Genomic DNA, 13,561 nt, shown 5'->3' with positions numbered 1-13,561 from the left:
CTTACAAAAAAAAATGCATAATGCCAAAACTCTATTGATCCAAGAAATTGATTTCTAAAGTTGGAAGAATAAATATCAAACACAGTTTCACTGTAAGAAGGGCGGATCCTTCTGAAGAGGAAGCAATCACCATACAAGAGAAAATAAAGATAAAATAGAGATCATTCAACTTCAATCAATACTGTGTTATTGAGGAGAACTGATAGATATCATTGAACAGACTTAAAAACAACTACTCAAAACAACAGTAGACAATGAAATGATAAAAGGACATTTTTATTTAGTGCTTGTTTGTTTCACCAACTACCAAAGTAACGTAAAGGAAATGTGCAATGACTACAAACTACTTGACTCCTGACAACATTTGCATTTGACTGCCGATTCCTGTGTTTGGTTTATCAGCAGTAAGATCGTAATGATGGAATTTTCACATTACTTTAATGTCAAATCATCCCAAAAATTCCTTCAAAAAAATTCATCACCAAAATACACTGATGTCGCTATTTGGATTCAAGATTTTCACCGTAACTCCACAAAAAAGTACAATGTTTACAAATTCCTCAACCTGTCTCTTGAATACATTTTCATTTGACCAAAGATACCCGTGTTTCATTTAGCGGTGGTAAAATTGTAATGATGACACACTTCCTTTACATTACCATGGTAATTGCCGAAATAAACAGGCCTAGATCAATTAACTATCAACCATAATTTGCATACAAAAAGGAAGTACCAGATGCAATTTTCAAGCACAAATAAACAAGTCTAACAGGTGACCTACTGCCTTAATCTTCTTCAAAACAGAAATGCCCGTGTTCAAGTCATAGTCATAAACAGAATGGGGAGTCTTCAGTGAGCTATAAGAAAAACGCAAAACGCTTGATGAAAATTCTGCTTCTTCAGGGTCCACTGAGTATATAGGATCAATAAAATCAACGGCCCGACCACCCTGAAGGCTTTCAATCACTTCCCCAACGGGTGGAAGGCTATAGATAGTTACTTTAGGTAGACCATCTTCACGCTCGTATACAACAAGATGATCACTAAAAAGTTGCATGTCCTGTATTTTCACACTGGAAAAAGTCCCAATGTTAATAAGTTGTCAATCATTGAAGTACATGCTCTCAGCATCGAATTCTGTACCACAAAATAAAAGTCTTAACTACAACGAGAACCTTATTTCTCAATAGCGAAGCTCAAAAAGACCTACAACCACCAAAAGAAGACGTTTGAGAAGAAAACTCATCGCATTGATGGGATGTACAAAAGGGCAACTTTCACATCTTCGGTCACCACATATCCAAGCATATATTTCACATCCAAATCAAAGACATAACTCATGTCATGAATATGTCATCATTCAGCTTATGTCCAATGGCAACCTTGCCTGGCACGATTTGGTAGTCTACCATGAACTTGGGAGGACCATGATTCTGTTGTCGTCATTCCAACTAAAACCCTAAATCTGAAGCAACCAAGACATCAAGGTTGAGGATTAGAAGAAAACAGTGAGTTTATGACAACATTGTGGAGTGAATTATTGACGGGCTATTCCATGGGATAACAATAGAGAAGAGATTCTGTGAGGATCATCAAGTTGTATCTAAGGACCTGAATTTGTTAGTGACACTGGTTGAGGTTCAGATACTTCATCAGATGCCAACACACAGGTACTTCACTAATAAAAACACCAGATAGTCCCACTGTCATACTGGATTAGTACTGCCTAAAGAGAAGGAAAATCTTCTGAGTATATGAAATTGGGAAAAATTACCCGATAGCAATAGATGAAATATCAATACTACCTTTCCCTGTGAGGAAGCAGAACTGTTGTGGCAGATAGGTTGTCCAGTGGACAAGCAAGTAATTCTGAGTTAAAGAACTCATCGCTTCTTTTCTTTATAAAGAAATGGTTTCCGCGGTGACTAACTGATGTGTCAATGCCATAGACACGAGGAGTCAACACCATAAGCCCATCTTCTGGCTTCGAAACGTCTAAGTAAAATACAAACCGAGTATTTTTACTTTCAGATCCAACAAACAAATATTTCTTGCTTTCGGACGCTTGAAGATCAAGAGAGAACATGTCATCTTTCTCATGATAGAGGCAATGATCACTTGATTGATCAGATCCCAACTTGTGCAACCACACCTACAAAAAATAATTAAAGCTTAAGAATGCAATATGCCAACTTGTATAAAGTCATTAAGCAGAATGTAAATGAATTTTATATCTCAGCATCCCTTTGTAGAGGGTTTTTCAAGCATAAATTAAACAAGAGAAATAAGAAAATGTGGGGCAGCTTGGGATATCTCATAAAGCTCCGATGGAGAGAACAAGGTCTATTTGACAAGATGGGAGTTCACCCAAATAGATGCAAGGGCTCCTACTCATGGTCTCTGACGTCTGGATTTTGAGTCTACAAGGCTGCTGCTTGCTGGCTGTGGAGGCCCGCAGAACGTCATTCAGTGGGAGGACTTATTCATCGGTTTGTTTTCCTCGAGGCATTAGGGATGTTTGATAAGATTATGGATGTTCTTTAAGATTATGGGCAAGGTATTTGTACCGGTAATGGTGGTTGTATCGGTCACTATCATTACTGATATGGGTATTGGCAGATACGTATCGGCCTTTTTTCTTTTTCTTTTTTTTAGCACAAAAAAAAAAAAAAATCTGGAAAATGTCCAGAAAATCCAAAATAATCTAAATATTCCAAATATGTATTCATTTTTTGTTTAAAACATGTTTGTGGAGGCGTAACGGTCCACTCTTTGGTAAGAGTGTTGTATCGGGCTGTCTGATGAATTTATGAACCAAACAACCTAACTACATAACTCCTATATTTATTTTTCTAACTATCTAACATAAATGATAAATATATTAGAATGACTGTAATACCAAAATATCTCACTTTATTTTTAAAAATATATATATAAATTAAATTCGGATGAATAATGTTGCCGATTTAATGGGCCATTCGAATGGCCCCAAATAGTCCCAAAATTCATGTAATATATGGCATTCATCCCACTAATGCATATCCCTAAGCATTTGACATCACTCCTCCCAAGTAATTATAAGAAAAAATAAAATTAAAATCGAATGAATAGTGTCGCTGATTTGGAGGGCCACTCAAATGCCCCCAAATCAGCCCTAAATTCATGCAAGTTATGGCACCCATTCCATTAATGCATATGCCTAACCATTTGACATAATTTCCCCCAATAAATTTTAAGAAAAATTATAATTAAATTTGGATGAATAGTGTTGCCGATTTAAGGCTGATTTGGGGGACTGCTCAATGCCCCAAATTAGCATCAAATTCATGCAATCTATTAACACTCATCCCGCTAATGTAATTGGCCCCAGATTGATGGACATTTATTGGACAGTGAAGAATGAAAAATATTCAATAGTCCAATTTCAAAAAACCAGTGTCTGCAAATCAACCATTAAAATCGCTCAAGCAATTTGATTTTGGGATTGTGACTTAGCAACAAGTCCCATAATTTAATTGATTAATTTTGAGTAAATATGTGTCATGTGTACAATTTTTTAGGGCACGGATTAGGTGAGGTAGGGGTAATAGCTTAGTGGGCGAGACCTTGACCATGGGCCCCACCTCGATGTTGTATATCCATGCCGTCCATCCATTTTGCCAGCTCATTTTAGGGCATGGTCCAAAAAATGAAGCATATGCAAATCTCAAGTGGACCACACCACAGGAAAAAGTGGTCATTGAACGCCCACCATTAAGAGCTTCCTAGGGTCCACCGTAATGTTTATTTGCCATCCAACCTATTGATAAGACCGCCCAGACCTGGATGAAAGGGAAAACACCAATAGCAGCTTGATCCAAAACTATGGACCCCAAGAAGTTTTTAATGGTGGAAATTCAATCCCTATTGTGTGGTCCACTCGATATTTGGATCTGCTTCATTTTAGGAACCATACCCTAAAATGAGCTTGAAAAACTGATGGATGGTGTGGATATACATAAAATACATCAAGGTGGGACCCATGGTCAGGGAAACAATGCAAGTGCATTAAGCATCATACGTCAGCAGAGTATTTAAAATAATACTTTTAAAGCGTGGCTATGAAATGGCCACGTCTCAGCTCTTGTTTAATAAGAAGAGAGGGAGGGAGAGGAGGGAAAATTAAAAATCGAGGGGGGGAGCACCAACACAGCAGAAGGAAGTAGAAGAGGTAGTTGCCGCAGCAGCGACAAAAGAAGAAAAGAGGTATGTAAGTGTGTGTCTTCATTTTACTTCGAGGGTTACTGTGCGTAACAACCCTGGGTAACTGTTACAGGAACGTAACGGCCGTTACACTTTGGAAATTCCAACCACCACCGTTTCATACCCGTATCACGTAGCAGTCACGGCTGTTACCGTTACATATCAGTCGTTACGGCCGAAACGTAACCATTTTGATATACCTTGATTTTGGGTAATCATTTCCAATTGACTCTTATTCAAGGGATGAAAAGACAGCTCAAGTTCAAAAAAGAACGGAGTTTGTAACTTGATAAGGCAAAGCAATCCATAAGGTAATATAAATCCTTACAGCTACACATCCTTCCATTTTTCCGGATTGACATAAAACAAGTCAATATGTAGAGTAGAGACCATCCATAATAAGTACAAGGGAACAGAAACTATTTAGGAAATTGTAACTGGATGTCTGGATCATTCTTATCTAAAGCAGCATGGCATAAATGCACGAAACAAGTTTACACATAAATCATTTTACAAGAGCATAGGCAGACAACAAAATGCCATGCATTAGGCCAAAGTGACTAACCTTGTCTGGCCGGAGTATCTCGTCCATTGTAATGTAAACAAGAGTCTCATCACCGGCCCACTCAAGGTATGACGTTACACTCTTTAGAGGATTCCCAACAGGAGTTTGAGTCTCAGCATCAATGACATGAACAGTATAAATCTCGTCTCCTTTAGTGTCTTCTGCATATGCAACCAGCTTATTATTTGGACTCACCTGAAAGAAACATAATAGCAGGAAGAAATCACAGGAGGGGGGAAAAAACATGCTTTAAGGAAAGAGAGGAAGCATGGAAGGATGAATACTTCAAAAGCCCCAATACTATAATACCCATGCTCTTGAGCCTTAACATTCTCATCCAAGATCACATGCTCTTCCGGTGCACCAGGTCCCATTGGCATAATGTCATGAACAGAAGGGGGAGCACCGCCATTGGGGATAAGGCGCCTACAGCGTTGAACATACTCCTTCCCCTCCAAAGTCCTTTCATAGTAGTAATAAGACCCTTTGCGGACAGGCGCAGAAATATCATCTTCCTTGATTCTTCCTCTTAGCTCCGCATAAAGCTCATTTTCAAATGTTTTGGTCCCTAAAAGCAATTTCTTGTAATTAGCAAGTATCTAAGAGACTATAAATACCATGTTAAGAGAAAAAAGGCAATCATGAAAAGTGTGTCCATGGAAATAAAGTTTTGAAATGCGATCCTGTAAACAAACGTCTTCACAAGGTATAGAAACGAATTAATAAAACAACTTCCATTTAACTAATTAACCTCAATAATATCTTACAATGAATAAGACCTTAGTTCCAGCACGAATTCTACAAAATCATGGCAAAAGCTGCCCTTTTAGAGAGATGAACCAGCAAAAGGAAAGGAAAAAAAGAAAAAGAAAAAGAAAGCTAGGACACGGTAAAACTAAGGGTGTGTTTGGATACACTATCAAATAGAATTAAACCTTTTTTGAAGTTTTTTTTTTCTGGAAGCAACAAAGAGATTTACTAAAAACAGAAAGTGGGTGCAAGAACCCAATTACAAGGCAAGCAGCTAACCACAGCTGGAACTAAGCTAGAACAAAATACAGTGGAAACAAAAGCCACCACCTTGCAAGATTAAACAAAATATTTTTAACCTAAATACGATAAGCCAAAACTTTTTTTTTAGAATTAACGGAATTTTATTTAAAAAAGAACAAACAGAAACAAAACAAAGGCAAAGGGTGCTGAGATGACGACCCGGCTAAGACCCAAGAAAATCAAGATTACAGTCCTTAAGCATAGGAACTATACAGGCCCATTCGACAACAAGCAATTTGGCCCTTTGAGAAATAGCTTCCACCAAATTGTTTTCATTCCTAAAGCATCCTGCATTTCTTGCAAGCAGTGACATACGCCATAGCTCCTTCTTAATCTTCCCTAAGCCAACTCCATGCCATGCTAACAGAATATCTCTAGTCTCGAAGGGAAAGCACTAGGAGATATTGAACCGACAAAGAAAGTCGATCCAAATGCATCCAACAAAGGGACAATGCACAAAGAGGCGATTAATTGTCTCCTCGTGATGCTTGCAACAAAGGCACATGTTAGGAATAACCATCCCTCTTACGAAGATTATCAATGGTAAGGACCTTATTTTTACACACCAACCACCCAAAAACTGAAATCTTTGGAGGGACTAATAGAGTGGAGATTTGAGGAAGAAGATAAAAGGAATGGAAGAGAGAGAAGAGCGAGCGAGAGAGAGAGAGAGAGAGAGAGAGAGAGAGAGAGAGAGAGAGAACAAGTTAGGAGAATATGTGGTTGTGTTAGGGCTCCCAACCCCACACACTCTTTTATTTTATTTTTTGAAAGGCAACGATATATATTAAGATAAGAGGAAAAAGAAAAACAAAAGAGAGGAGAGAACCTGCTGAGAGAGCAGAACACGCTACACCTCTAAAAACAGAAAATCAAAGTCCCTAAACATACCTATATGAACACACACTCTTTTATTATAATACTAGAGTTACAATAAGGTACTCCACAGGAGCACCAAACACTGTGACATACACATAGGACTATACACGAACCAAGTTAGCTTGGTTAGCTCGCTCGACTTGACTCGAAAAAGCTCGATTCAACTCGGTTCGAAACTGAGTTCGAGCCGAGTTGAGCTGATTTTTTTAGCTCGAAAAAATTTCAAACCAAGTTCGAGCTTGCCCGAGCTCGACTCGACTCGGATCGAACCCCAGCTCGAATCGAACCAGTTCAGTGACTCGGTTACTTTGATATTGATGTTACTCACAAAGTGTTCGATGAAATGACTCAACGAAGTGTCGGCTGGTGGCAAGGAAGGTATGTATATGAAATAAATAACTTTTTTCTTGATTTTGATGTTGCCTACAAGGTGTTTGAAGAAATACTTGTAAAACTGTTGCTGCTGTTTTACATACAGTGAGCATTTAAAGGTGCAGTTCAAGTATTTGTCAAAATGTTGCATAGGTGAACTCGGCTCAATCTTGGCTCGATCGAGCCCGAGCTGCTGACTGAACTGAGCCGAGCTGGCTAGTCAGGCTCGAGGACCGAGCCGAGTTCGAGTTGGGGTCAGCTAGCGGCCAAGCTATGCCAAGCTCGACTCGTGTACACCTCTACATACACACACAAAAAGACACATAAAAGTACATATAAAAGTACATCATCCCCCTGGACCATAGCATAAATTGTTGTTAAAGGAGGAAGATGATCCATCACAACAATTTGCTCACAAACACCTTTATATTCAGAGTTAAGGCCGAAAAGGAACTGCATGCTTCGAGTTTCTTCCCATTGTTTACAAACAAGATCAAAATCTATCATGCTCCCGGACGGAAGAGGATGATAGAGATCCAACTCATCCCACATACCTCGAAGCGCAGAGAAGTACTCCTTTAAAGACCAAAAATCAAAAATCCTGTTGGAACCTGCCGATATTTGAAATCAACTTAAAAACTCTTGATAAATTCATTACTTCCGAATACATGTCATGCAAGTTATCCCATATCTTTTTTGCAGAAGATAGAAACATAACAGAGTTATTGACATTTGACAGACAAATCCATACTGTTAAGTAACCAAGCCATGACTTGGTAGTTCTCCTTGGTCCAGGCTTTGTAATGTCCATCTGTACGGTCTGGAGCAAGGTATTTTGTAACGGTAACGATGGCCATAACGTCCACCACTATTACCTTTACGATACGAGATCCGTTACAGGAGCTATAGCGGCCGTTATGGTCTTTTTTTATTGGAAAAAAAAAAAAATCTGAAAAACCTATATCGGCCCTGTAATGGTCCATTACAGGGTTGTTTGGGGGGGTTGTAACGGCCTTTACAGGTCATTTTTCTGTAACAGTTGTTACAGCCTGTAGGACCCCATAACATATAATGGTTGCCATGGTTACTTTTACGTAACAGCCTTTACGCACACCATGGTCTGGAGCATCATCTAATATGTAGTTAAGTCTATCTCTTCCTCCCAAAAATAATTTAGCAGAATAAGCCCATTGCAAATAATTATTAGCATCCAACTTGATTGTTGTAACCAACAAGGGGTGCGAGTCCAAAGACCCTGCACCAAATCCGGAAGAGATTTTATCATCCATATGGTCCACACACTAATATGGAGCAACAAGACACTTATAAAGAATAAGAACAGTCACTAGACTATACGGGACAAATTTCCACACAACAAAAGCTCCAACCAATGGGCTATAAGTCCAGGAAGGAGAGAAAACTCAAGATCCAGCAGAAAACTTACCAAAAAGGCTTGCACAGACACAACCCACTACCTTAAAATGAAAAGGGAGCACACGCTGCACACCTAATATACACCAGATCTTGTGGTGTATGTCCAGGGTCCCTAAGGGGCCAAAAACAGTGGAGTCGCACCTCTAAAGTGTCCAGAAAACACTGAAACGCCTCCCCTTGATCAGAAAAAACCCCACAAATGTCTTCATATGGTAAAATCGACCAACCCTAGGGAGAAATCCCCAAAAACACTTCCAATTTGAGAGAAAATGTGAAAAAATGCAGATTTGGGGTTTCTCTGCCGGACTTAAAAAAAGGGGCTCAAACACACTTCAAATCAACCCCAAAAATCCTGCAAAAATCACCATAATACCTATAAAATCAAGCTCTATCAGATCATGTTATTCCTGATGCAAAATTGTCCATACAGTATATACAGTTGCTGACATCATCCGTAAATTGTTGACATTAGCAAGTCCCTGCAACTCCAATCAACGTGAGATCCATGGGCTTTGATACCAAGTAGAGGAGTGGAGATTTAAGGAAGCAAGATAAAAGGAATGGGAGAGAGAGAGAGCAAGGTATCCCGTATCGGTATTGGTTGGCGTAACGGTGCCCTCCGATACCGATACGAATACGGGGGGGTAACGACGATACGGGGGCGTAACAGTCCGTAACGGTGCAATTTTTTTTTTTTTATTTTGCCAAAAAAATATGATAAAATATGGAATAAATCCGAAATATTCTAAGGGCCTATTTGGGCATTTGATTTACGGTGGTTTACGAGGGGTAGGAATGTAAAAACCCCCCTATTCCATCCCATGTACGTTTGGGCAACCGAGCAACCGTCCCAGCTTTCACTTCCAAAATCCTGTCAGAAGCGTGGGATTTGGGCGGGATTCGGGCGATCCCGCGGGCGGGATTCGGAGGGTTTTCGGACGATTTCTCGAGCCCATCGTCCCGCAGTGATAGCTCTTCAGAGTACGGCCGCAGTAGGACGTCAAGTTCCCGCCAAATAAATATGACAATGGAGGCGGGTAGTGGCGAAAATGGCGGGAATCCTTCATCGATTTATACCCCTCCAGGCAATGGTTGGATGTGGATAGGGAGAAGAGGTCTCCTTGTGCTGAAACGAAGATCAGTGAAATCGTAGGTAAGCCCCTTCATCCGTTACCACTGATTTGGGGTTTCTTTCAGAAAAAATCCTCCTCTATTTCTCTGTTACAAATTGGATTTGGCCGAATGTTCATCATTGTCCACTCCTTTGTTGCAAGCGGGCTACATCTCCACCTATTTGGAGCTCTTCAGCCAGAACGGAGGATATTGATCGTCCAAGGATAAAACGCATTTCCTGTAAGTATCTGAAAAATGGGGCTTTTCATTTTTTCTTTTGTTTTTTATAATATATCGGATGGACCTTGTTCTGAAACGGGGTGGAAAGAAGAGGTAACCCTGTTGCATGGGACACCCGATTTGGGGGTTTTTCATGAAATTTATTTCTCATTGTCTCTTTCATTATATGGATTTGGGATGGAGATAGAAAGGTGATTTCTTTCAAGATTTGGGGGTCTTTTTTCGTGTCTTTTATGTTGTATTGTGTTTGTTGAAATGCATCAAAGATGTTTGAATCTGCAAATGACTGTAGCCAAGTGTAAGCTCCTACCGAACAAGGCATCACTCCTACCGACAGAACCCATCAATCCAATAGGTAATAAGATGAGGGATGGTAGACTTGGATTGTTTGGTCATGTGCAGCAGAGACGAAGAACCATGCTGGTTACATGCAGTAAGGTGCAAGCAAAATATGTTGTATGTCCAAACCGGACTGTGACTCTTATTTAATAGAGGTACAGAAGCATAGTTACCTGAATCAGAGTTCTACCAATTCAAGTTGGAGTTTGCAGTGCAGTTTTGACCAATCTAAAATGGAATTTGCCATGCAGTTGGTAGTTTGATACTTGTCAAAAATACTGGTTTTTTGGGGTAGGCTAAATTTTGTTCTTCTTTCAATTTATCCGATTTGTGTGTTTTGGGTTAGCTAGTTTGATCGACTAGTGAAATGCTATCATTTGGCATAATTCAATTTAATGCGTGCATTCAGCAAAATTAATCAACTATTTCAAATTGACCAATCTCTCTCCTAATTAAGAGTTTCTTCATTTCTTATCAAAGGAAGTTCCAAAATATTGAAAAAATTACTTGAATTTGTTCAAATCATACTGTTATTAGAGATTGAATAAATGGACAGAATTCGCAAACTGTAAAAAATTTGAGAACGAACTATTCATAGGACGGTCGATTAGTTCAACCATAAATAATGAATCACAGCATATCACATTGCAATTTAGTTTTGAGTGTGGTTTAAGTGAATTAGGTAACTATTTACTAAACGATGCTTCACCCACATTTTCATTCAGAGCAGCATTCCATGTAGTTGGGTCTCTCTCTATAGTCCTGATTGTTCAAGTGAATGTCACCATGTATGGGTGATGGACCAAATTTATCCTCCATGGGACATTCCCAACGATGCTCCTATTGCATATATATTGTTGTTTCTTTTCTTTCTTATTCTTGTTCTTGTTTTTTTTTTCCCCCACCATTCATTTGCAGGCCAAAAATCAGATGTCAAGGATTGGCTGCTGGGGAACTTCTTAGTTTCAACAAATGAATGAAAGTTTGGAATAGTGAAAGGTGGGTGTTGCTTGTGTGGAATGTGCCAGATGGGGCTAATTACTGCTCTATTTAGGAAAGGGAAGATCTAACCAAAGGTCAGTACACCAATTTAGTTTCATGGTGCACTATAAAAGTGGCACAACAATGAGGGTTCCACTGTGGATAAATAAGAATACAAGAGCCATGCATGCAAAGGCATGTGGAATTTTCACACACCCATTTTACACAAACATGAAATCAATCTCTATGGTGCAAGGAACTCAGATTTAAGACCACTAAAGAAGAACAGTGGTAATTGAAAATGGGATGTTGTTCCCTTTCTTCAAGTGGGCATTTTGCTGTCTGTATCCCTGCATGTCGTGGCCCATATGAGAAACAATCTTGTTTCTTTCATAGAAATAGGAATTTCCACTTCTTTCCAAATCATTTCACAGAAAAGGCAAAAGCAAAATCATGTATATATAGGAAGAGAAGTTGGAACTAAGGCAGATTGAAAACCACCTTTCCTTTTAATTCCCTTTCAATAATGATGTCTATGTGCTAAATGCAATTGAAGTCACTTTCCTCTCTCTGCCTATCCACACTCTCATGGTAAAAATCCAAACCTTTATTTATTTCTTAATTTTTAAATTTTAAAAAAAAAAATCTTTACAGTTGGTAACAACCAACAATACACATGGGTCTTCTTGATTTCTTAGTTTGTAGGCATATATATAGACATGTGTGTATATCATTTTCACTTGGTAGAGGATTCTTTTTATGAGAAAGTACTATCTTGTTGGTTTTTTTTTTATTATTATCAGTTGGTAACAACCAACACACATGGGTCTTCTTGATTTCTTAGTCTGTAGACATATATAGACATGTGTGTATACACAATCATCATTTTCACTTGGTAGAGGATTTTTTTTGCGTGGAAGTACTGTCTTGTTGGTTTTTTTTTTTTTGATTTTTGTTTTTTTTTTATTTATTTTTTTTTTTTTTTTACAGTTGATAACAACCAACAACACACATGGGTCTTCTTGATTTCTTAGTCTGTAGGCATATATAGACATGTGTGTATACACACTCATCATTTTCACTTGGTAGAGGATTCTTTTTATGAGAAAGTATTGTCTTGTTGGGTTTTTTTTTTCTTTTTTGCAGAATTCTTACCAAGATGCAAAAAAACGAGATAATGATTCGACATTCATTTCATATTGCTTTCGCAAAGAACATTTTATTTTCCCGGTTGAGTCTCAATCTGATTAATCACCATGACATAAACATTGCGGTCATCTGGTAGGGGAGAGTGACGCAACGTGAAAGAAGTTCAGGAATTTTTTATGGATATTTCAGGAGTTGATATGATTTGAGCATGTAACGTATTCGTTGAGTCTAAGATAGGTATCAGTGGAAGAATCAATGCCTTTTGTGGTAATATTTCAGCTTATGTTAGACAGATGTTAACCTCCGTATCCAGCTTATTTTTCACGTCCGTATAAGGATGGGTTAGAATCAACAGTCAACAAAGAAGTTTCTAGTTCTCATTTTGGTGAACAGTGAATAACTTCTATCAATATGATTCCAATATTATCTTCTATATGAACGATTCAGATCACACAGTCTTGAGAAGAAGCGACTACCGATAGTTGGTGCTCACTAACCAGATCTATCTACCGCGTTAGAATGGAAGGCGGATTGCATGTGCCCCAAGGCACAAAAGATATATCTGTGCACGGGGCTATGTGGGATCCACAGATATTTCCTTGAAAAATCCAAAATAGGAATCTAAAAATCATTCATATTCAAAACTCATGTGGGCCATACCTCAAGAAACAGTAGTGATTGAATGCTTGGGGTGACATAAGTGTCATATCATAATGATATTTGTTTATAAAGTTTATCTGAGTGGTAATAACCATATGAACGGTTTGGATGTCATATGAACATTATATTAAGCTCCATGAAGGTTTCAACGGTGGACGTTTCTTTTCCCCTTGTATTGTTTGTAGTGGACCACATGATTTTTGTATCTTCTTGATTTTCATTTTTTCCTATCCAATTGTGGTCTTTAAAAACAGTTGGACGAAGTAGATTTGTCATGGACGTCTTTGTGGTACTTGATCAACCCCGGGCACAGGTTTATCTGTGTGCCCGAACATGTGCCCCGGGCAGATGCAACGGGCACTACTCCATGGGAATTATATGATACATGGCCAGCGAATGACACTAATACACAAGCAATCAATTCTCTGTACACGTGGCATACAAAAACTCAACTTAAACCAAGTTGTGGTAGCTACTGCATCGAAGTCAAAATCCCCAAAATCAGAATGGTTGAACGATCCTAACCTTTGATTC

The 13,561-nt window shown here is 38.7% G+C and overlaps 1 protein-coding gene across 2 annotated transcripts in view; it reads right to left on the bottom strand.

The window, feature by feature from the left end:
- Positions 1-13,561, bottom strand: part of LOC131236805 (uncharacterized) — a 52,223-nt gene that overhangs the window by 31,828 nt on the left and 6,834 nt on the right. For both annotated transcript variants that reach the window (XR_009166884.1, XM_058234258.1), the window contains exons 2-5: positions 5,092-5,375; positions 4,808-5,002; positions 1,806-2,152; positions 782-1,073 (exon numbers count right to left, since the gene is read on the bottom strand). Coding sequence is in view for 1 of the 2 variants with exons in the window: in XM_058234258.1 (XP_058090241.1) it covers positions 782-1,073; positions 1,806-2,152; positions 4,808-5,002; positions 5,092-5,375 (1,118 nt within the window). In the remaining variant the exon portion in view is untranslated. The remainder of the gene's footprint in view (positions 1-781; positions 1,074-1,805; positions 2,153-4,807; positions 5,003-5,091; positions 5,376-13,561) is intronic.

The sequence above is a fragment of the Magnolia sinica genome, chromosome 2 (assembly GCF_029962835.1).
Source record: "Magnolia sinica isolate HGM2019 chromosome 2, MsV1, whole genome shotgun sequence".
In the NCBI taxonomy this organism is placed as follows: domain Eukaryota; kingdom Viridiplantae; phylum Streptophyta; class Magnoliopsida; order Magnoliales; family Magnoliaceae; genus Magnolia; species Magnolia sinica.
The sequence above is the reverse complement of the archived record's forward strand: the minus strand, read 5'-3'. Positions and strand labels throughout refer to the sequence as shown.